At 45.5% G+C, this 23,845-nt stretch overlaps 1 protein-coding gene across 1 annotated transcript in view; it reads left to right on the plus strand.

Annotated features, from left to right (window-relative positions):
* Nucleotides 1-21,383, plus strand: part of LOC125722273 (uncharacterized) — a 45,950-nt gene extending 24,567 nt beyond the window's left edge. Inside the window, exons 5-11 of the mRNA XM_048998473.1 lie at nucleotides 17-182; nucleotides 670-770; nucleotides 3,228-3,384; nucleotides 18,527-18,638; nucleotides 19,950-20,145; nucleotides 20,839-20,991; nucleotides 21,204-21,383. Of these exons, the coding sequence (XP_048854430.1) occupies nucleotides 17-182; nucleotides 670-770; nucleotides 3,228-3,384; nucleotides 18,527-18,638; nucleotides 19,950-20,145; nucleotides 20,839-20,991; nucleotides 21,204-21,383 (1,065 nt within the window). The remainder of the gene's footprint in view (nucleotides 1-16; nucleotides 183-669; nucleotides 771-3,227; nucleotides 3,385-18,526; nucleotides 18,639-19,949; nucleotides 20,146-20,838; nucleotides 20,992-21,203) is intronic.
* Nucleotides 21,384-23,845: the final 2,462 nt, after the last annotated feature.

Below are 23,845 nucleotides of genomic sequence, written 5' to 3' on the forward strand. Positions count from 1 at the left end.
TGTTTTTTCTGTTTAGTTCAACCCTGCATCACCATGGCAACCTGGTGCTGGTCAGACAGAGTTACAACTTAAGGACAGGATCCACTGTGTGGTGTATGTGATAGACAGCTCAACATTAGGAATTATGACGACAGATATGAAGAAGAAAGTTGATGAAATCCGAAAGAAAACTAGTTTTCAAGGTTAGTGAGTGGGGAGGAATGTGGCATCTGTTATTGAGTGTGTGTTGTTGGGCAGGGGTACATGAATAACACAGAATAATCACACAGGAACCTGACAAAGTAAGAACAAGAGCAGCTTTCTGGAATGGAAAATGGCAAACAATGTTTTCCGGGGCTTTGGCAGAAACGGTATTCATGCTGTAACTGAAGGAGCTCCTGGATGCTCCTCCACACAGAGCCGCTCCATCTGTGAGAAGCTGGAGGGCTTTCTGTCACATAGGGTCCACTTTTAAAGGGTTGGGACTGAAGATTAGGGTATGAACATGAGCTGAGCTGAATACATGTGGATTGAGGAAAGGCAGAGTGATGCTGGCAGGTGCTTCTGAGTAAGACAGACATCAGTGTGCTGATTGCTATGAGTTTGCTTAAGAAACTGTTACCTGATGATGGCTTATTGAATAGAACATATAATATGTCACTAGTGAGACGTTTCTGTTGATGTTTTTAGAGGTCCCTCTAATGGTGCTACTGACCCATGTGGACAAAGCGTGCCCACATGTGGAAAAGGAGTTGAAGAAGGTGTATCACAGCTGCTACATAAAGGATATGGTGAGTTTCAGGGTCTAACACTGGAATCAGTACTAAAAGCTTGTAGCAGACACACACACAGTGAACAAGTGAGAGATAGCAGTTCATCTGGGTGAATGTTTGAGGAAACAGAGTGAACAAGCAAATGTCACACATGCAACCAGCGACAGGGATCGAGCCCACAGCCCTGGGGGGTCTGAACCTTTGGTTTATTATATTCCAATGGCTCACAAACCTTTATCTTAATTTTATTTTCTAAAACATATTTTCAGGCAGCAAAATGACCCTGTGGGCAGCACTGTGGCCTCACGCCTCCATAAACCTGGATGCTGGCCTCCTTCCTCAGGTCCTCTGTTTCCTGGGATTGGGGGTTATGGATGGATGGATGACAAATTTGTATCCAAAATTTAGATTTACATTTACTGCATTTGCCAGATGCCCTTAGCCAGAGCGACTTGCATAAGTGGGTAGAAGTCTTATCAGTGATTACATTCTGATACTGATCCAGTAGAAGCCGGTTATGAATACTATCACACTAAAAAACTCTATTGCCAAGTAGTAAAATTCTTTGACATTTAATTGCCCTCAGGAGCTTTAGAACTTTAGTTGTACAGTGGTACCTTGGAACACAAACTTACTTCATTCCAGAAGGCTGGTCGACTTAGGATTTGGTTGAGTTCCAAGTCAAATTTCCCCATAATAAATGATGTAAATGAGTTTAATTCGTTGCAGAGCCTCCATGTTTACCTATCGAAACCTATCAACCCAGCGAACTAATGATACAATCATTCAACAACTGATAAAGTCATACAGACATGAAAAACCACACATCCATCCATCCATTTTCCAAACCGCTTATCCTGCTGGGTCGTGGGGGGTCCGGAGCCTATCCTGGAAGCAATGGGCACGAGGCAGGGAACAACCCAGGATGGGGGGCCAGTCCATCACAGGGCACACTCACACACCATTCACTCACACACGCACTCCTATGGCCTATTTAGTAACTCCAATTAGCCTCAGCATGTCTTTGGACTGTGGGGGGGGAAACCGGAGTACCCGGAGGAAACCCCACGATGACATGGGGAGAACATGCAAACTCCACACACATGTGCCCCAGGCGGAGACTCGAACCCGGGTCCCAGAGGTGTGAGGCAACAGTGCTAACCACTGCACCACCATGCCGCACATAATAATAATAATAATAATAATAATAATAATAATAATAATAATAATAAAATACTAATAATAATAATAATAATAATAATAATAATAATTGCACTGTGTCCAATCACCGCCAGTTACTGTAAACAGTAAAGTACACGTAACTGGACATGTCTGTATTATTTTGGTTTATACTTATTAATCCATTAATTCTATCTTTTGTACTTTAAATGGACAGAGTACAGTTATTATTATTAGGAAAAGTATTGTGAGGGAATGCAAAACTATTGAGAGGAAAAAATATATTTTCTCACCCTGACATCTTAGGAACTTCATATACTGCAGATAATCTGTAGGAAAAACAATCGCAAATGCATCACTATCAACAAATATGTGGTTTTATTTATGATGTATAAATTATTGGGACTCAAAGGAAAATGGCTCTTCGCAATTTTCTTTTAAACCGTAATCATAGGCTAATTGATTAAACATAAGAATTGATTTATTTCCATGACAATATTGTATATACAGTGATATTTATTTTGTCACCCTGGTCTATTTCATTGCACGTAAGAGAAGCCATACAGAATAATAACCAAAGGGTGAAGAATTTGATTTTGTTATGGTGTTATGGTGTGGTTTGAAGTTAATGGTGCTTTTATTTTGAAAGATCAGTTTGTTGACATCAAGACATGTTGCAAAATGCCATCTGTATGTGAAGTTATATGTCTGTCTCTAGAGGTAAAAATATAACGTCTGTAGCCGTGAGATAATTCCGTCTCTATGCGAAAAGTTTAAGACGTTTTGGCCCTAAAGGGCTTCCACAAGAGGGTGCAGCGAGCGCGTAGACAGGATGGGTTTTCTGCTCACGAGCGCATACACGCATGCCTCATATTTTGAGAGTAATAATTTAATACTGAGTGAGCAAGTGAGTATTGTGTAGAGTCAAGCATATAGTGAGGATGATATTTCTGCTGGCGAGTGCATATGCAAGCATGGTTTTTATGTGCGTGTGTTTTGAGACTAATTAAACACCATAGACCCTTTTGAGGTCCGAATTTGTACAGTTGAACGCTTCTCGACCTATAGAAGTTCTAGTAGGAAAGGTTGAGATTCAAGACATTGCATTGAAAAAAAATACCCGTTTGATATCAGAGTTATTCAAGTTCCGAGGTTCTACTGTACATTCACATTCAGCAGCATCTGCTAAAGGCAGATTTATACCATTTCAGTTGTGACTTATTACAACCCTGTTTGACACAAGTCTTGTGATACAGCAGCTGGAAAATATACATGAATGTATGTGTCTCTCTGCAGATCTCCAGAGCTAGCGGGTGTCTGGGCATCCGACCATCAAATGTGATTCCCGTGAAGAATTACCATGATGAGAGTGAGCTGAATAATACCTGTGACATCCTGCTCCTCAAGGCCATGAAGCAGATGCTGGACTTTGCTGACAATTACTTTGACAACTGTGAGGAAAACACAAAGTAGATAAATTGATCATACTGAGAGGTTGTGCCGTTGCCTCAATCTGTCCATGTTCCTGTGTTTTAGCACAGGTTAGGTCCCTATAAACCTTCATTAGGCTGTTTTTGTACCTTTCCTGACACTCAAACCTTTTCATAGCCTGGATTTATAATTGTCTTTTCACATAAGTATGAATGATGCTTAAATATATATATATATATCGCAAATGCATCACTATCAACAAATATGTGGTTTTATTTATGAAAATATAACGTCTGGGCTCTCCCTTAGAGATAGGGTGAGGAGTTCAGTCATTCGGGAGGGACTCAGAGTAGAGCCACTGCTCCTCCGCATCGAGAGGAGCCAGATGAAGTGGCTCGGGCATCTGATCAGGATGCCTCTGGGACGCCTCCCTGGGGTGGTATTCCGGGCATGTCCCACTGGGAGGAGACCCCGGGGAAGACCCAGGACACGCTGGAGAGACTATGTCTCCCGGCTGGCCTGGGAACGCCTCGGGGTCCCCCCAGAGGAGCTAGAAGAAGTGGCCGGGGAGAGGGAAGTCTGGGCTTCCCTGCTGAGGCTGCTGCCCCCGCGACCCGACCCCGGATAAGCGGAGGATAATGGATGGATGGATGGATTATTATTATTATATATATATACATATATATATACATACACAGTCCTAGAAAAAATTGAGACCACAGCAAAATTTTCTGTTTCACTTATTTCTCAATTTATGGGTACATGCCTGTGTAAAATATACATATTTTTTTGCAAACTCCAGCCTGGTTTTTCCCTGCTTCTCATTAATGAAGAGCTTCTTCCTTGCTTTATGGGTCTTCAGTCCTGCTTCTAGGAGCCTGATATGATCCTAACCCTAGCAGTGCACTTCACACCTACACGTAATGTTTTTCCCATTATTTTTAAGGTCACTTGAGGTCATCCTCCGATTTATGAGGTACTGTCGGATAAATTGATGGTCATCTCTGGTGTTAGAAAGTTGCTTCTACCTTTTTACTGTCTACTTTTTGGTTATTACCTCCTGCTTCACCTTATTCTTGTTTATTGCTGTCTTAGAAACTTAAAAACTGCCTGGAAGCAGACTGCCTTGTAGTTTAGTCTCCAGCAGTAAACCCAGGAATAAATCAGGATTTAAAATTATAGAATGATTTCTTAATTTTTTCCAGAGCTGTATAATTACACATTCAAATACACATTTTAACCTAGCACTAGATTAGATGCCATGCTAATAAAATGACCTGATGATTCCAGCATTGGTCACTGTCTGTCTCAGACTTAAAATATATGCTGGTCAAATTCAATTATATTTATCACGGATGAGGAGTTTATTTAATATGCTACATCTAGGGGATACCTCTAACATCTGACAAGATTTTACCTTGGGCCCCTCATTAGGGTTCATTTGTTAAGAAAAAATGGAGTTTTGACATTTGATCCCCTTAAGATGATAACTAAAAAACAATTTGCTGGGTGTTGTTCAAACTTTGTATGGGTGCCAACTGGCACTGATTAAATTTTGACACAGATCACCCCAAAATTTAAGCAATGCAGTGTAGGAATTATTAGCTCAGGTAAATTTTAATATCTCCACCAATATGTTTTGAAATTAATTAACTTTTAATTAATTATTATTTGATGCTGATTAGTAACCAATTGTTATGCCGAATGGTCGGCTCCTCCAAACTCAATGGCGAATCCCCATGAGTCTGTTAATGTGAGACTTAAATGGGATTCATTAATAACCCGTATCGCTTAATAACCTAGGTTAGTAGGCTCGTCCAGCGAGCTGGGTCACCAGGTAATGTAAACGATCGGTAGCGAAGCTCCCCTCACGGCCAATGAGAGAGAGTCTCGCGATATTTCAGACGAGTTTGAGGTTTCAGAGCATAGTAGCCAGATCGCACAGAGGCAGGGACTATTGTGAGCACTCAATGACGGAGGCTGAAGTTGTGTAAAAAGACATGCATTTATTCCTACAACTAACATAAGACAGACATTACACCTAACAAACAATAAACATGAAATAACGGAAAAGACACAAACGATGTAATCATGAAAATGCAGTGACCAGATTTAAAATGATTAACCTAAAAAGGGAAAACTGTTCTGCAAAGCAAGCAGTTTGTAGGAATATAAACCTAAAGGAATATAGCAGGTGAATAGGACAGTTTAGGTTGTTAGAAAGGAAAGGAAGTTGGTTTACTTGGATGCAGGAAAGAGGGAGGTCTTTGCAGTTGGTTGCAGTGGCTGATGAGCTGATGGGTGATGGCTCTCAGGGAGGCGCGGTGTTTGCAGCGGTTGTTGGAGTGGAGTCCCTCCGGTTCTTTCTTCTGGTGAAGCTTGGGCTGAGTTGCAGTTCTTTGGGTCTTCACCGACGGGCTTTAAGAACGCTGCTTGTTTCTCCGTGTTCTTCTCTTTTTCTCCGCCTTTCTCTCCGCTCTTTGTTCTGAGGTGCCAGGTTTTATAGCATAAGGTTCGTGATTAGGAGTGACCAGGAATTTGAGTCCTGGACCAATGGCTGACCATCCATTTGGCGGGCTTCGGAAGGGGGTCGGTATCAGTCTTTTTGGGATTTATGACCAGACTGACTTCTCTGGTAATGGTGATTTTCATTAGGCTGGTGTAACTTTTGATACGTCCACTTTTGTGGTAACCACTGACCAGATTTGGAAACTGGAGTGATTTTCCTTCGGTTTGATACCAAACATGCCGTACCAGCCTAGCGGTTCACACCAAATACCATCTGTGATGATTAATTAATGATTACTTATATTATGCTATTATGTTATGTTCTATTACTCACACCAGTATATGGTACAGGTGGTTTAGGTTGTACCTCAACAGATATTACCCTTTATACAGACATTATATGACATATTCTCATGTCATAAGCACATCTTACCCTTAGATAGGCATGGTAGAATACAAAGATCAGGTAAGGGTTGCCGAGGAATGTGGCAAAGAAAAAGGGGGGGGAGAAGGTTTGTCAAACAAAGAAAAAGAATCTCCAAAAGTTAAGACACATTCGAACATAACCTGTACATATCTGTATATTAAGACTAGTAGTCAAGAGTAAATACATATACAGATATACAAAAGCCAAACTTAAAAGAAACTTTCTTTGGGGTGTTCGTCCGTTCGGTGAGTGGTATGTAAGGCAGGATGTCTGGGGAGGGGGTTGTGTGCCAAGTCGAGGGGCCCCTGTCCTTGGGGTCCACTCTGCTGTCTGTAGGTCGTTAAAACTTTGAGCAATAAAAGTTGGAGTGCTGGCCTCCCTTGTTATCTGTGTGTGTGGGGTCACAAACCCCCCTTTGGGGCCTAGGTCGATGTGTGCCTTCTCGTACCAGGGTAGGCCTTGTCTCAGGCCACCTGGAATTTAAGCTTTGTGATATGTGCATGTGTGATCCTACATATCCCCCCTTTCGGCTGATGATGGCATTGCCATCATTCAGGCGACGGAAGTTGAAACAGGATCATCCACATGCAACGAGGCACATGAAAGGTCCCGTTTTTGGCACTCTGGGTGGTACAGTAACTGGATGGACAGGGAGGAGGCGCAAGGGCTGGCCCCTGGCTTCTGGGACAGCAAGGAGTGGTTAACCCTCTGTCGAACAGGGTGCCGCAGCTCCCAGCAAGGCGTCCAGGAACCTCTCGGGCAGTCGATTGGACTCAGCTTGGTTCACGGTCGTTGGGTAACTGCTCCAGCATGTGGGTAGTGTCCACGGCAGCATGATGCATGGCATCCTGGGTCCATCGGACACCTGTCCCACTCGTTTGGCGTCTCTCATGGAGGTAATGGGCTCGGTCGACATCGTCAGACGAATACTCGCTGTATGTGGGTACAACAGTTAGTAATCAAGAGACTGGGCTGTTCCCGGAAGACAATGCCTGACGGAGGCCCAGGGGATGCCCTCTTGGACTGGGGCCTCACCCCTCCTGGCTGAGTAACGCTAGTAGCAGGGCAGCGTCATCCTAGTGGTAAGGGGATAGAAAATAAGGACCGGATTAGGAGTGAGGGGGTGAGTCAAGACTGATTTGGAGTGTGGTGCACCCTTGTGCAAAGGGGACAGGAAAAAGATATAGTGGCAACAATTCTTGGCCAGAGGACAATTGTAAAGAAACAAACGTGACAAGAAAATGCAAAACCGGATCCTCTTCAGTAATTTCCCGGGCACGCGTGAGCCACCCCAGGTCCTTACCAAAAACAACAACCAAAGAAAATGAGAAGTTATCAAAACAAACAAACAGATAAACAAAAACATCAAGATCACCCAGATATCAGTAGTCAAGCCCACCACATTGGTCTACCCTATCTGTGACCTTCTCTCCTTCCCTTCCTCTTTGTTCTTCTCTCTTGGGGGTTTTGGGGAGATTTGAACTGGAAAAGTTGTCCTTCTTTTGGTTGGAATTGGCAGCAGACCAGACATCCTTTCACATATTCCGTCACATCCTGTCGCATGTTAGGCCAGTAGGCTACTTGACTAAGTGCCTCATAGGTTGTTTTGGCATTGCGGTGGCCTGCACAGGGTGCGTCGTGGGCGTACAGTAGCATGACCCCCCTTTGTGCCTGAGGGACCACGAGCCGTGGTGAAGTGTGGGCATCAGGGACATGAAGAGATACGCCCTCGGCAAGATGAAGAGAGGATAAAACCATCATCAGGTGATGGAGGTCAGGAAGGGATTCTTGGTCAGTTGTGGAGATCGAGTTCGCAGCGGGGTCGCGGAGGTGATCGCAGACCGTACTGTGCACAGCATCAGTGGGCTGGAGGGAGACGATGTCAGAGTTGGAAACCTGAGGGGAAAGTTCCAACAGTGAAATCGTTGGCGGTGGGGCAGATGCTCGGCTGTGACTGCGGGTGACGATCTGGACAGCGTGGGTGGGTGGGAGGGGACAAAACTCCCATGAGTCACAGTGTAGTACTCCTGCTTTAGTGAGTGCATCCGTGTGGTCATTGTACATCTTGTCCGGTCTTGGGAGTCTGGAATGACCACGGACCTTCCTCCAATAGATATGCGTATTTTGTGCTGTAATCAGAGTGTCACACGTCAGCAGGAGGTCTTGGTGTTTGACTGGCTTGTAGCCTGATGTCTTAAAGCCATTCTGTGTCCAGTGAGGGAGATAGCACATGAAGCTGAGACGTGTATAGCTGGAGTCTTTGCAGATCAGCAGGTACTCTACTCCATGTTCGGAGGCCACCTCCCGGGCGATTAAGATTGTTGCCAGCTTCGCATACTGCGATGTGTGAGGACAGAGCTTGAGCTGTTGTGGTGGGACGAGGTCGTCGTTGAGCCCCAGAATGCTTGCTCTAGCTTTCAGGGTCCCCTTTTGTTTGAATGCGCATCCATCTACATAAATGGTGATCACGTCTTGAGAGACATTCTCATCAACGTAGTGGTGTTGCGACGGTTCCATTGGCGTCGGCGTGTACAAAATGCTGGGTGCTGCTGGTCCCTCCCGAGAATAGTAGTGGCAGCTGGGTGACTGTACTGTGTCAGGCTGGGCAGTTATAGCATGAATTGTCAGGTGTTGGTCACCAGCAAGCTCCATGTCACATACAGTCCCTTTTGTCACTGGATATTTTTCTACCCCCATGGTCATTACCACATCTGTGACTTCCATGCCTTGGAGCCATATGCCTTTCCTGATCTTGGGGCTGAAGGATCCTGAGGTAGGGTCCAGCCTACACAGGAAAGAGTCATGGTGCTGGCATGGGTCTCTCGTGTCACGATTCTGATCTCCAGCTGGGTACTCTCCATGGTGTGGAGTGAGGTTTGAGGATACAGCCAGGGTTTGACATTCCTGTGTGGCTGCGTCAGGTTTCCACAGTGGCAGTGGTTCTATAACTTGAGCCCAAATTTTCAGACGTTGGAAGTCTAACATCGGCTCGAACCGGTTCAGCAAATCTTTCCCAATGAGGAGAGGAATGGACTCAAGTTGGGAAATGTATACTGGGTGCATTACATTCATGGGACCAATGGACCAATTGAGGGGTATCATGTGATCCATCCTGGTGCCCACTGGTGAATACGCCTGCACGTCCAAAGAGCATTTCCTCGGCTGGAGGGTTTTGTTCTTCTGGGCGGCTAGGTGCTGCACTTGGCAGAAAAGACTGGCTGACATTAGGCTGATGTCTGCTGCAGTGTCGATGAGGGCCTCCAGGGTGAGAACATCTTCCAGGGTGATGGAGAGGTAGAATTTCTTGGCTACCCCCCTTTCCACTAGATCTCCCAGGAGCTGTGGCACAAGGGCCTGGCCAGGAATTGGTGAGGCATCACCACAGTAGGGGTGGTGCTCTTCTGAGTCACGGCACACAACTAGGACAGCGTTGTCAGGTGCTGGTGGGGGCTCATCCTCTTGATCGAGCTCTGTGTTGGTGACGGCAACATCAGGTGCTCTTACCAGGCCTGAGTCGGCAGCTTTTTCTAGTTGAGGTGGGACGTCTTCAGTTGTTCCAATATCTCTGGTAGGGAAGGCTGATGGCTGTTGAGTGTTACTTAGGGCTGACATCCAAGGGAGTCTGTGGGCATTGTCTGGTTTGGGTTCTGGTGAGGATTGTAGGGTCGTGCGTGTTTTGTGCATCCGTCCTAGTCATTTTGGATCTTTCTTCCGAAAGTCCTCTTGACCCTTGAGGGGATGCTGAGCAAAGAAATCACGCAGCAACTGGAGTAGAACCCACTCATCTTTCTCCGTGGTTTGTCCAGGCTTCGAGTCTGGTTCATAACTTTTTCTCCTGTCTTTCCAGTTCCGCGGTTGATTCCGTCGGGAACTTAGTGGAGAGCTAGGATTAGAGAACTGGCTTCCTAGCCGATCTCCCCGCTTATTCCATGGCTCTGTGGGTCTTGGTTTCCGTTGGTTAAGAGAGCGCTGTGCCTCCCACCGGTCTGGCTGGGTCTTCAACTGCTGTGGAGGCGGACCAGGGTAACGCTCACTGTGGCTTGCTGCTCTCCAACCTCGGTCATGGATTGGTGGTTGCGGATGAGGGTGGCCACCTTCCAATGCCAGGTTGGAGTCTGTAATGCCAAGATTTAGCACTGCCATCGCTTTAGTTGCTTTCTCGGCTGCTGCTCTTTGTTTGTGGTATGCCTTGATTGCAAGGTCTCGTAGTTGTTGACTTGTCATGGTGTGGGGACAAGCCATGAGCCCAAGGTAGTGATTTAAGGTTGGGTGGAGATTCCGAAGGAAGAGAGCCTTGAAGGTTGCATCTTCTTCCATGTCTGCCTCATTTTTGGACCCAAAATATGCCCGACGAAGGCGATTGTAGTAGGCTTGGGGAGTCTCTTGTCTGCTCTGTTTGACATCCAAGGCGACACTGATACCTTGTTCCGACTCAGCATCAGCAAACTCTTGAATCAGTGCTTCGTGTAGCAGCTTGGACTTGGCCTTGATTCGACTGGGCTGTCGATCCAGGAAGCTGCGGACCTCCAGGCTGGATGTGATCCTGATGAGGTAGACTCTGTCCTCATTGGTCACACTGTCCAGTCTTTGGAGGTGAAAGTCAATGTCTTGGAGGTAGGCATGAATGTCGTGGCCACCCATGGGGTTAGGTGTAAACATGTCGATATTCCGAGCTACTTTATCAAGCTCCTTTGTGGTAACCCGGTGTTGGTATCGCTTCAGTAGACCTGTTTCATCTGGGGTGCCTTCTTTGAGAGAGACCTTCCAGGCGCTTGGTTCCTCAAGGTCCGGTGATGGGCACGGAGGTACCTTGTCCCGATGAGAGGTCCCTTGAACGCGGTCTGAGTGCCTTGGGGGAAACAGCACTGTTGGAGAGGAAGTCGGTGCCATCACTGAATTGTAGGAGGCTCCAAATTCTGACTTCACCTAATATGCCTGTATTAGTTCTTGTCTCATCCGGTCAATCTCTTCTGTGTCAGCTCGATGTTTCGTTCTGGTATCGGTGAGCTGTTCTTGGGAGCTGATTAGCTGGTGAGTCAGCTTGTGCAGGCTTCTCTGTGCCTCAGCCAGATGGTTTTCCAGGGCCTGGATCCGAGCATCCTTGTTCTTGAGCTCTGTGTGGGCTCTGTCCAACAGTGTTTCGGCCTGGTCCAGTCTGGCTTCGGGGTTCTCTTTGGTGGCTCTGGCTTGCTGTTCTTGCTGGTCAGCTTCAGCTCTGAGCTCTTCCAAGGCCTGTTGAAGCTTTTTGCTTGTTTGAGGAGTCTTGCCTTCTTCTGTATCCTCTTCCTCATGGGACGGAGACCTTCTTTGTTGGAGTTCTTGCTCGAAGTTCTCAATGCGATGTTGAGCTTGGGCCGCATCTCGCTGTGTCTCAGCCAGAAGTTGTTGGGTGTCTCTCTCCTGCTGTTGGAGTGCTTGCACCCTTTGCTGGAGACAGGAAGTTTCCTTTTCATTTATCTTCAGCCTGGCTAGAAGTTTGTGTGTGAGGGAGCCGAGTACTTTGGTTAGCCTTTTACTCCCGCATTTCTGAGTGGGTGGCATGGCCATTAGTTCAGCGATGTCGTCCTCAATTTGGTCAGCTGCTTTGGACCGTATGAGATCGGCATGACTGGGCAGGAAGTCGGAAGTCACAACATCAGGCCAGGTACCCAAATCTTTCCACTGGTTGAGGGGGCTTTCCATGTGGATCATTGTGACTCGGTCAACTGCAGGGTGGCCGCAGAAATCTGTTACACTCAGACTGGGGGCTGTCTAGGTGGGTGACCTGACACCTAAATCTGGGTGAACAAATAAAACCAACAAAATAAAATTAAGTAGAACTGGGGCCTGTCACTGGGTAACTGGAAGGGTGTAGTGAACCACGGGAATAGTTACCCACGACAAAATAAACAAACAAAAATTGCTCCCTGGGAGAAGTTGTTGCAGGTTAGAACAGTGTGAGTTACTCTAGGGCTTGAGAGATGCCCTAGTCAGGGGTAAAAGGTAAAACCTTATCCAGGAAATTGTCGGTCTGTGACTACTGACAGTGTCAGAAGATGACAGGAGAAGTTGGGAATAGAAAGTGGGAAGCAAGAGCTTCAAAAGCAATGGGACTGCATTCAAACTTAGCTTGCTGTTGCAGATCAGATTACCCCTGGATTGGACTATTGAACAACTCCGCTTTGACCAGAAGGGGGACCACTAGCAGGTTCTGCTTTACTTGTCCCTATCCGAATTGTTGCGGTGTTAAGCTAGTGATGCAGGCGGAGAGGTTTGAACGCTGTCAGGTGTCCCTCCTGAACAGGGCACGTCCCACAAGCTCAATCCCAGCCAAGCAGGCCCGAGTCCGGCTCCCACTCCCCCGATCCCCAGCAATGTCAACTTGGAAGGGGGTGTTCTGTATGCACAACTGAGACAACCCAGGTGGGGCTCAGCTTATCGGCTGCACTACCTGAGACCTGACTCGACCAAGGCTGGCAAAATAGCCTTCAGGTATCACCCACCCTAGTGTGAGTCCAAGCTAGGGCCGTTCTCAGAACTCACCCTAGACGAGGTCCTGCTCAAAAGTTGTAATGATCGCCTGAGGTACCTGTCAGCCTTGCCCTTAATGAGTCAGTGGGTGTAGCCGGGCTGGCACGCTTTTGGGCGTCCAATTGCTGAGAGACAAACTGTATGATCGTAAGCAGTAACAGCAGAGCCACAGACAAGCTCACCCAACAGAGAGCGAATGGTAAGCACCTAGCACAGGAAGAGCTCAACTGATCAGAACCAAACGACTCTCTGATGTGATTGTGTATGTTGACCGTTGTTAATAATGGTTGAACTTCTATGCAAGTACCCTTGTTGGGGGAGAGGGAGTGAATAAAAGCATAAAGTGAAATGAAACCTAAAATAAATCAAAAAGGTAAAACAGAAATCTAACCCAATGAGTTGTGTTTCTTATTCAATTGAAAACATCAATTAGTTATGCAGCAATAACCTAATTAGATGTTAATGTGTTGTAATCAAGTTGATTAAAAAGTTGATTAAGGCTTTCAGGCAAGAACCTGTGTGTCCGATTATGCGTGTTGGTATTACCGCAGATGACCACCAGAGACCCAACTCAGATGTTAACCTACTATGGCTGACCACTAGAGGTGCAATTTCAATGGAGTGGCACTGCTATGGCTTGCCACTAGAAGCGCAATTTCAAAATTGAGTGGTAATTCTATGCCTGACCACTAGAGGCGCAATTTCGAAATTGAGTGGTAGTTCTATGCCTGACCACTAGAGGCGCAATTTCGAAATGGAGTGGTAGTTCTATGACTGACCACTAGAGGCTCACTGGGGCGTTGCTCCCTTTGTGGGGGGTCCCAGGCAAGTGAGCCTAAGGGGTAGGGTCACTGGTGACCAAAAAAAAAAAAAAACGGCGTCAGGCAGGCCTTCAGGGCTCTGATCTCTAAGTGGTTAGAGTGGCGTTCGCAGACTGCACTCGTAACCAAAGAGATAGCTAGGCGGTTGCCGACGATCAATGAGTGCCACACACGTTTAATGCATGCACATGCCGCTTGCGGCCTTCTGCGCCTTGCGCAGTTTAACCCCTTAAAACAATTACTGGAGCGAGGCAGCGCTCGCGTTACGGCGACGGATCTAAATAGTGAGTGCACTATATCTCGTCGCAAATGGTGCTGAAACCACGGCGGGTCTCAAGAACTGGAGACTCCCAATTTCCAAATTACACACACACTTGGCTCGCAGCGCAAAGTGGTGTTAAACTTGCTTTGTCTAAAGCAGGCACACACATATGAGTAAGATCCTGATAGGTAGCTAAGCTATCGGTCTTATCTCAGGGAGTCCAAGCGCAACAGAATTCAGGTTAGAACCTCGTAACAAGAATTCCTGTTCGCTAATAGAGAGATCTCTGCCAGGATATATGGAAACGGAGAAACTCGTCCGAATCGATCCTGGAAACAACGCGCTATATCTGAGAATCTCGTCAGACATAGGGTTAAGGTTTACTGCAGTTTTAACGAAATAAACTAAAATAAAATAACCAAAAATAAAACAAAATAATATAACTACTAATAACAGAAATAAAAATAACTATATTAAGCCCGTATGTTCCCGCTTATATGCCTTCAGATTGCCCTGAGTGCAACTGATCCTCAACCTTTTGCAACCAGTTCACTGTAGCGCTTATTCAACTGTACGTTCAGTCATAAAAAGTTTAAATTGTGTGCTCACAATAAGTTTAAACCTTGTGCCCGCATTCTCCACCAATTATGTAGGAATTATTAGCTCAGGTAAATTTTAATATCTCCACCAATATGTTTTGAAATTAATTAACTTTTAATTAATTATTATTTGATGCTGATTAGTAACCAATTGTTATGCCGAATGGTCGGCTCCTCCAAACTCAATGGCGAATCCCCGTGAGTCTGTTAATGTGAGACTTAAATGGGATTCATTAATAACCAGTATCGCTTAATAACCTGGGTTAGTAGGCTCGTCCAGCGAGCTGCGTCACCAGGTAATGTAAACGATCGGTAGCGAAGCTCCCCTCACGGCCAATGAGAGAGAGTCTCGCGATATTTCAGACGAGTTTGAGGTTTCAGAGCGTAGTAGCCAGATCGCACAGAGGCAGGGACTATTGTGAGCACTCAATGACGGAGGCTGAAGTTGTGTAAAAAGACATGCATTTATTCCTACAACTAACATAAGACAGACATTACACCTAACAAACAATAAACATGAAATAACGGAAAAGACACAAACGATGTAATCATGAAAATGCAGTGACCAGATTTAAAATGATTAACCTAAAAAGGGAAAACTGTTCTGCAAAGCAAGCAGTTTGTAGGAATATAAACCTAAAGGAATATAGCAGGTGAATAGGACAGTTTAGGTTGTTAGAAAGGAAAGGAAGTTGGTTTACTTGGATGCAGGAAAGAGGGAGGTCTTTGCAGTTGGTTGCAGTGGCTGATGAGCTGATGGGTGATGGCTCTCAGGGAGGCGCGGTGTTTGCAGCGGTTGTTGGAGTGGAGTCCCTCCGGTTCTTTCTTCTGGTGAAGCTTGGGCTGAGTTGCAGTTCTTTGGGTCTTCACCGACGGGCTTTAAGAACGCTGCTTGTTTCTCCGTTTTCTTCTCTTTTTCTCCCGATTTTCTCCGCCTTTTTTTCCGCTGCTTTGTTCTGAGGTGCCAGGTTTTATAGCATAAGGTTCGTGATTAGGAGTGACCAGGAATTCGAGTCCTGGACCAATGGCTGACCATCCATTTGGCGGGCTTCGGAAGGGGGTCGGTATCAGTCTTTTTGGGATCTATGACCAGACTGACTTCTCTGGTAATGGTGATTTTCATTAGGCTGGTGTAACTTTTCATACGTCCACTTTTGTGGTAACCACTGACCAGATTTGGAAACTGGAGTGATTTTCCTTCGGTTTGATACCAAACATGCCGTACCAGCCTAGCGGTTCACACCAAATACCATCTGTGATGATTAATTAATGATTACTTATATTATGCTATTATGTTATGTTCTATTACTCACACCAGTATATGGTACAGGTGGTTTAGGTTGTACCTCAACAGATATTACCCTTTATACAGACATTATATGACATATTCTCATGTCATAAGCACATCTTACCCTTAGATAGGCATGGTAGAATACAAAGATCAGGTAAGGGTTGCCGAGGAATGTGGCAAAGAAAAAGGGGGGGGAGAAGGTTTGTCAAACAAAGAAAAAGAATCTCCAAAAGTTAAGACACATTCGAACATAACCTGTACATATCTGTATATTAAGACTAGTAGTCAAGAGTAAATACATATACAGATATACAAAAGCCAAACTTAAAAGAAACTTTCTTTGGGGTGTTCGTCCGTTCGGTGAGTGGTATGTAAGGCAGGATGTCTGGGGAGGGGGTTGTGTGCCAAGTCGAGGGGCCCCTGTCCTTGGGGTCCACTCTGCTGTCTGTAGGTCGTTAAAACTTTGAGCAATAAAAGTTGGAGTGCTGGCCTCCCTTGTTATCTGTGTGTGTGGGGTCACAAACCCCCCTTTGGGGCCTAGGTCGATGTGTGCCTTCTCGTACCAGGGTAGGCCTTGTCTCAGGCCACCTGGAATTTAAGCTTTGTGATATGTGCATGTGTGATCCTACAGCAGCTTAGTGGCAGCAAAACGAAGGGTGAAAGCAGACTACATTTGATTTTGTAAAAAAAAAGTGTTGGGTGAGTTTTATTAATGTGTAACAAAAACATTATTTAAATGAAGTTCTATGCCTGGTTTTATTTTCAGATAAATTGTCTCAAAAATGAAGCAGCAGCACTGTGTGGTAGCAAAGGAAGGAAATGACAGCTATAGAAGATACTCAGTCTTGTGAACACAATAACTCTAAAAGTATTTTATGGATCTTTTTCAAACAGCATAATGAAAGCAAAAAAATAAAAAAAACAGTTGTAGTACTTGACATTTGATCCCGGTAGTATGATAACAGATAAAAGTAATTCCCAGATTCTTTTAAACCTTTGCAGATATGTTGTAAGGGGGAAGATCTGAACCTGATCAAATTTTGAGACAAACTGCCCCAAAAATTAAGGCAGTGGTACTTATTGACAACAAAAAGATGGGTGAGATGATTGTGAACAGGATCACACAGGATCATTTGATCTTTGATGCATTTTAGTACCATTGTACAAAATATATTGTAAATATTGACTAATATTTGATAAAAAATCATGAAATCAGCATTAGTCCAATATGTCAGTCCGTTGAAGTTTAAATTGAATCAGTTTTCAAAGTTAAAGACACAACACTTGAAATACATGAAATGAAATGATTGGATTGAAGGACCAGACATTATATGTAGTGGAGGACAAATGATTTCTTCAGGCCCTGCAAAAGGGAGCACTTGGTTTGGTGCAGTGAATACCCTGCTACTGCAAATGCAGCAGAATCTGTGTCATGTTAACATGAGATTTTATAGGAGTATGAATTGTCCATGATATTGAGAAGAGAGTGGCAGAATTGTTGTCCTGTAAGAATGAGATCGCATTGGGATCCAGGAATCAACATTGCGATTCAGCCCTATAATGAAGTAGCATAATGATATGAATCAACATTGCGATTCAAAAACCATTCATCGTGCAGCACTACTCATATAATATGAAAATGTTACAAATCACTTATTGCATTAGGCAGACAAATTTAATCAATATTAAACAATGCACAATAGGGATGGGTACCGATCAGTATGTACCGGACTGTATTGAAGTGCAGATTTTGTTGCCTTATTTTGGTGTCACTTAAATGCCTGAACTGTTGATTGTAATATTTGCCCACTTTTGCTCAGACAGCAGAAGCATCACTGCACCTTACGTTCCATCTCTGGTTCATGTTTCACTTGCTCTGATGTCAGCAGATGCTACCGTTAGCCGGTAGCTACCTCAAGCCAAAAGCTGAACAGTGTAAAGTGTGACTGTATTTCATTGGAAAGGATTCCGACACTGGGATGTGTTTAAAAGCAATTACGTGGGGGGGCATCAAATTTAATGACGCATCTGGCATTGCATGGATACACTTAAAAGCAGATGGATGCATAGTGTTGTGTTTGTTAAATGTTCTGTATTTATATATATTTATATATTTAAGTTAATTTATTGTTCAATCTGACATCCATTATTTAATGTTGTGGATTGGTTTAGGCACTGTTAGTCACCAGCATCTTTATTTCTTCACTCTTATTGTTTCTACATTTATTTTGGAGTTTGCATTGGGGAGGGGGGGCACTGCCGGTAATTCCTGCCCAGGTCGCCACATGAGTGAGGACCAGCCCTGAATGTACCAGGTATAATAGGTATAAGTACAAATTCGGGGCTTGAAGTGGGCTGTTCAGAGAGAGGCTGTACCAGCACCTCTGTCTCTCTTTTCAGAGAACCGGCAACATTTCTACCATGTTTGATTTGCTAGTAACAGTAAAAGACAACAAGGGGAGTACCGGCACTCGATTTTCCCTACTTCAAGCACTGTAAAAATCCATGTAAGAAACATTTTACTCCAAAGCCAGCTGTGGCATAAGGCATATTGAAAATGTATAAAGTATATTGTTAAAAAGGTTCATGCAAAAGGGTAATGGGTCAGTGTGTGGCTCAGTCGGTTAGGGCTCTGTGTCCGTAGTCAGCAGGTTGCTGGTTCAGATCATGTGAACAAGGCCCTTAACCCCAGTTTCTCCAGGGACTGGTGGACCGATAATGAAAACACAATGCTTTCCATGAACAGGTCAGAAAGTTGGTGTTCGGAAAATGGGAAGTGGGAGCAGTACCCCAGTGACAGAGGAGAACAAACCAGAGCTCCTTGGTAAAGCCTGGAGGGATCTTGTGTGGGACCACAGGTTTGAAGCCTGTTTTTATCCAACATAATCAACAACTTGTTTTGTTTATTTTTTACTAGCATCACATAATTTTATGGATATATATTTAAAATATGCATAATGTGACGCCCGCTCCGTCTGTTCCTCGTGTGTGCCACGCCCTCTAATTACCCATGTGTGATTCCCTGATTGTGCCCAGTCATGTCTTGTTTCCTGCTGCCTTGTTTCTTGTATTTAAGTTCCTGTTGTGTACTAATCCAGTGTCTGTCATTGATGTTCCTGATGTTTGAAAGCGTGAGTTGTTTCCCGGTCCCCGTCTTCCCAATTAAACTCCCGTTTTGCCCCGTATACTGCCTTCCTGCTTCGTGCTTGCCTGCTCACCCAGCAAACGCGAGCGTTCCCGTGACACATAAGTTCTATAACCTTCCCCTCCCACACAAACACACATATAAACACTGGGCAGTGTGCAGCCCTGCAGGTTAGCTCACCAGCTGGTAACTGCATTTATCACCTACACTGCATTTATGTATCTCTGCTGGGTATCTTTTGCCTCACATTTAATCTGTCTGCTTATGCCCTAATTGTTAATGGTCTATTGTAATGGGCTCCTCCAATTGTAACAAGCTGTGCCAAAGCAAGTTTTATTTTATGTTGCAATAAAGATTTTGAGGGGGCGGCATGGTGGTGCAGTGGTTAGCACTGTTGCCTTACACCTCTGGGACCCGGGTTCGAGTCTCCGCCTGGGTCACATGTGTGTGGAGTTTGCATGTTCTCCCCATGTTGTCGTGGGGTTTCCTCCGGGTACTCCGGTTTCCCCCCACAGTCCAAAGACATGCTGAGGCTAATTGGAGTTACTAAATTGCCCGTAGGTGTGCATGTGTGGGTGAATGGTGTGTGAGTGAATGGTGTGTGAGTGTGCCCTGCGATGGGCTGGCCCCCCATCCTGGGTTGTTCCCTGCCTCGTGCCCATTGTTTCCGGGATAGGCTCCGGACCCCCCGCGACCCAGTAGGATAAGCGGTTTGATGGATGGATGGATGGATGGATGGATGGATGGAATAAAGATTTTGAAGATTCTGATTTTATGTTCCACAGAGTGATGTCACCATTGGGTCCTTGAACAAGACCCTTGCATAGCTTTGGTTAGCATCTGTAAATAAAAAATAAATAAACACTTTCTAATAAGCATGCATGACACTTCATTAAGTGGTTTCAGTTGCAGATGACTAATGAGATGTAAAGGAAGCCATAGTAATATGCTATTATGGGATCGTTTATATTCCTTATGATTTCTGACTAATTCCTATTTCCAATTCCAATGTCTGTTCTTTTAGCACACGAACTGATCTCAAGCAATACCTGCAAGATTACAAGCCCACTATTGATTCAGTGCCTCAGGCTCGGATTCTTCTAATTGGTCAGATTACAGCTGGAAAATCAAGCTTCTTCAACTCCATCAACTCTATCTTCCGTGGCAACATTACAAGCCAAGCTGCAGTAGGAGAAATGAAAACCAGCCTGACCTTGAAGGTAATGTGACTGTCTAACTTCATTTCCTGGTATAACATTCGTGTATCCAGATGTCTTTATATGATGTTCTTGCTTGAGAGGAAGGACGATATTCTGTTATTTTTAGCTTCACTCTGTTTCAGTTGCTGTTTGTTATCCTCATTGCGATTTAGGAAGGGATTGACTCTATGGCAGGATATTTAGTTTTAACCTATGGAAAACCCACATAACACAGCAAGAACATGCAGCCTCCACATACACAGAGCCAGAGGCACGATTTGAGCTTCCAGCCCTAGAAGTGTGAAGTTGCAGCACCATCCACTGAGCCACTGTCCCACCCTCATCATGTTCTTATTGCCATTACCTACAGGACATGTGGTGCTCAAATGTATTTTCCGTGATATGAAATCACATCGTACCGGTTGAGCACATAATGTCATTCTTAATGGTTATTAAATCCAATCCGCAGACCAAGTGATTGGTCTCCCTGAAAAATAAAAAACTAATCAGCAGTGACACCAAGCTTAGTGAATCTCCCCACACCCCCATTTTAATGCTGGTTGTTAAGTCCATTATCCTTGTATTGTTTAAATAAAGTGGGTTGCCTGAGCTGAAGACCTCCTCACCAGTGGCCACCAAGTTACATCATTTTGAGATGCCTGCTGAACTGGATAAGCAGGTAGAAGGTGAATGACATCATGTGTCTTCTTCCAGTATCACACTTACCAGGTGAAAGCGGGCCGAGGCGGACAGCCTCTGGGATTCCTACTGTGTGACACCATGGGACTGGAAGCAAGGGAGGATGGAGGGGTGAGAACTGAAGATATTGAGAGCATCCTGAAGGGCCACGTTCCAGACAAGTACCAGGTAAGAACTGTGTATCTAAACACACCTCAAAAACTACTGCTATATGAATACAGGAAATTAAATCTCATTCACTGATTGTTTTTGGCATAAATAATGTGCTGTTGTTACATAAGTGTCATATGAAAGGACTCACATTGCTTTTCGCTTTAGCTTCCTATGATCTCACAGTCAATGCATGTCTGTATGTCATTCACACCTTTTTGTTTGTTTAGTTCAACCCTGCGCAGCCAATGAAAGCTGATAACTCTCAGGCATGGAGCACATTGGCTCTTAAGGACAGGATCCACTGTGTGGTGTATGTGATAGACGCTTCCACAATTGGAATTGTGGACCAAGGAATGAAGAATAAAATTGATGAAATCAGAAAGAGAACTATCTCGGCAGGTCAGTGAGTGTGGAGAACAGGGAGGGAGGTGGCATCTATGACGGAGTGTGTGTCAGTGGGGGAGGGGGTGGATCTGGGGGTCACAATTCACAAGCAACTATTTATATACATGTTGTAATATGCTTTAAGACCTGCTTTTCCTGAACCATGAATAATACTGAACAATCATACGGGAAAGTAGAAATGTAAGTTCACCCCTGAGAAGTAATGACTTTAATAATGTATTTGGATATTCAGTATGAACACAGAGAAGTTCAGTTTACCGGACTGGAATATGGCAAACTGAACGCTTTCCATGCCTTTGGCAGACAACATATAATATGTCACTAGTGAGACGTTTCTGTTGCTGTTTTTAGAGGTCCCTCTATTGGTGCTACTGACTCATGTGGACAAAGCGTGCCCGCATGTGGAAAAGGACCTGAAGAAGGTGTATCACAGCTGCTACATAAAGGATATGGTGAGTTTCTGGGTCTAACACTGGAATCAGTACTAAAAGCTTGCAGCAGACACACACACAGTGAACAAGTGAGAGATAGCAGTTCATCTGGGTGAATGTTTGTGGGCAGTAGCAGGAAACAGGGTGAACAAGCAAACGTCACACATGCAACCAGCGGCAGGGATCGAGGCCACAGCCCTGGGGGGTCTGAACCTTTGGTTTATTATATTCCAATGGCTCACAAAACTTTATCTCAATTTTATTTTCTAAAACATATTGTCAGGCAGCAAAATGACCCTGTGGGCAGCACTGTGGCCTCACGCCTCCATAAACCAGGATGCTGGCCTGGGTGTCTCCTTCCTCGGGTCCTCTGTTTCCTGGGATTGGGGGTTATGGATGGATGGATGACAAATTTGTGTCCAAAATTTGGATTTACATTTACTGCATTTGGCAGATGCCCTTAGCCAGAGCGACTTGCATAAGTGGGTAGAAGTCTTATCAATGAGTACATTCTGATACATATTCAGTAGAAGCCGGTTATGAATACTATCACACTAAAAAACTCTATCGGCAAGTAGTACAGTTTTTTGACATTTAATTGCCCTCAGGAGCTTTAGAACTTTAGTCGTACAGTGGTACCCTCCAGCATAGTCCCTGGAGGGTGAAGAACTTGGTGGCGAGGGCAGCGGGCGTAGCCGGGACCTCCTGCTGGGGTGCAGCAGCTGCAGCAGGCAGAGGCAAAGGGAGCACCTCGGGCGGTGGACCTGCAGGCAGCGGAGGCGGCCACTCAGGCTGCACGGCGGCCCGGCGTGTTCTCCGGACGGGAGAAGCTGCCCAGGGAGGTAGCTTAGCTGCGCAGGTGACCTCAGGAACAGCCGGAGAGTCCTCCTGTTCCCCGGCTGAGAGGGAGGCAGCCACTCAGGCTGCGTGGCGGCCCAGCGTGTTCTCCGGACGGGAGAAGCTGCCCGGGGAGGCAGCTTAGCTGCGCAGGTGACCTCAGGAACAGCCGGAGAGTCCTCCTGTTCCCCGGCTGAGAGGGAGGCGGGGGCGAGTGCGCACGCCCCCAGAACAATCGCCGGGACGATCGCGTGCTTCTTCCTTTTTCGGGTCCTCGTCGGGAAGGGAGGCTGCGCGCTGTCCACAAAGGCAGACGGCGGGAGGACAGTCCCGGGCTCACTCGGAGCGACCCACCGCTCCGTCCGGAGCTCGGCCAGCTGCCGGAAGTTATCGCGCACCTCCTCTGCGAGGTGTGCGTCCTCCTCTAGGGACAGCTGGTCCAGGATGACCCAGCTCCAGCTGACGAGACCCCATGCCGGGGGATCTTCCCGGATGCCGGGCTGGGCGATCCAGAATAGCACCTGGTCAGCGTAACCGGCGTATTCTTCCTCAATCACGGAAGGTGCTTTCTTCCTAGGGTCTGTCATTCTGTCACGCTTCGCCGGTTGTGCGAGTAAGGCGCATGGGTAGGCAAGCGGGCAGGAAGGAGGCAGGAGGTGAAATCGGGGTAAACGGGAATTTAATGGCAGCTACGGACGGGACAGGATCATGCAACCAAACTAACATCAATTACAGACCCTGAACTGAGGCAAGACGGGGACTGAAATAGACAAGACAACAGGGTACAGCTGGGTATAATCAGGGAAGCACACGTGGATAATCAGGGGGGCGTGGCACACATGAGGATCGTACGAGCCGGGCGTGACACATATTTTGAGAGTAATAATTAAATACTGAGTGAGCAAGTGAGTATTGTGTAATACGTATAGTGAAGCGTATAGTGAAGATGATATTTCTGCTGGCGAGTGCATATGCAAGCGTGGTTTTTATGTGCGTGAGTTTTGAGACTAATTAAACACCATAGACCCTTTCGAGGTCCGAATTTGTACAGTTGAACGCTTCTCGACCCATAGATGTTCTAGTAGGAAAGGTTGAGATCCAACATATTGCCTTGAAAAAAAATACCCGTTTGATATCAGAGTTGGTTGAGTTAAGAGTTATTAAAGTTCCAAGGTTCTACTGTACATTCTCATTTG

The sequence above is a fragment of the Brienomyrus brachyistius genome, unplaced genomic scaffold (assembly GCF_023856365.1).
Source record: "Brienomyrus brachyistius isolate T26 unplaced genomic scaffold, BBRACH_0.4 scaffold37, whole genome shotgun sequence".
NCBI classification, from domain to species: domain Eukaryota; kingdom Metazoa; phylum Chordata; class Actinopteri; order Osteoglossiformes; family Mormyridae; genus Brienomyrus; species Brienomyrus brachyistius.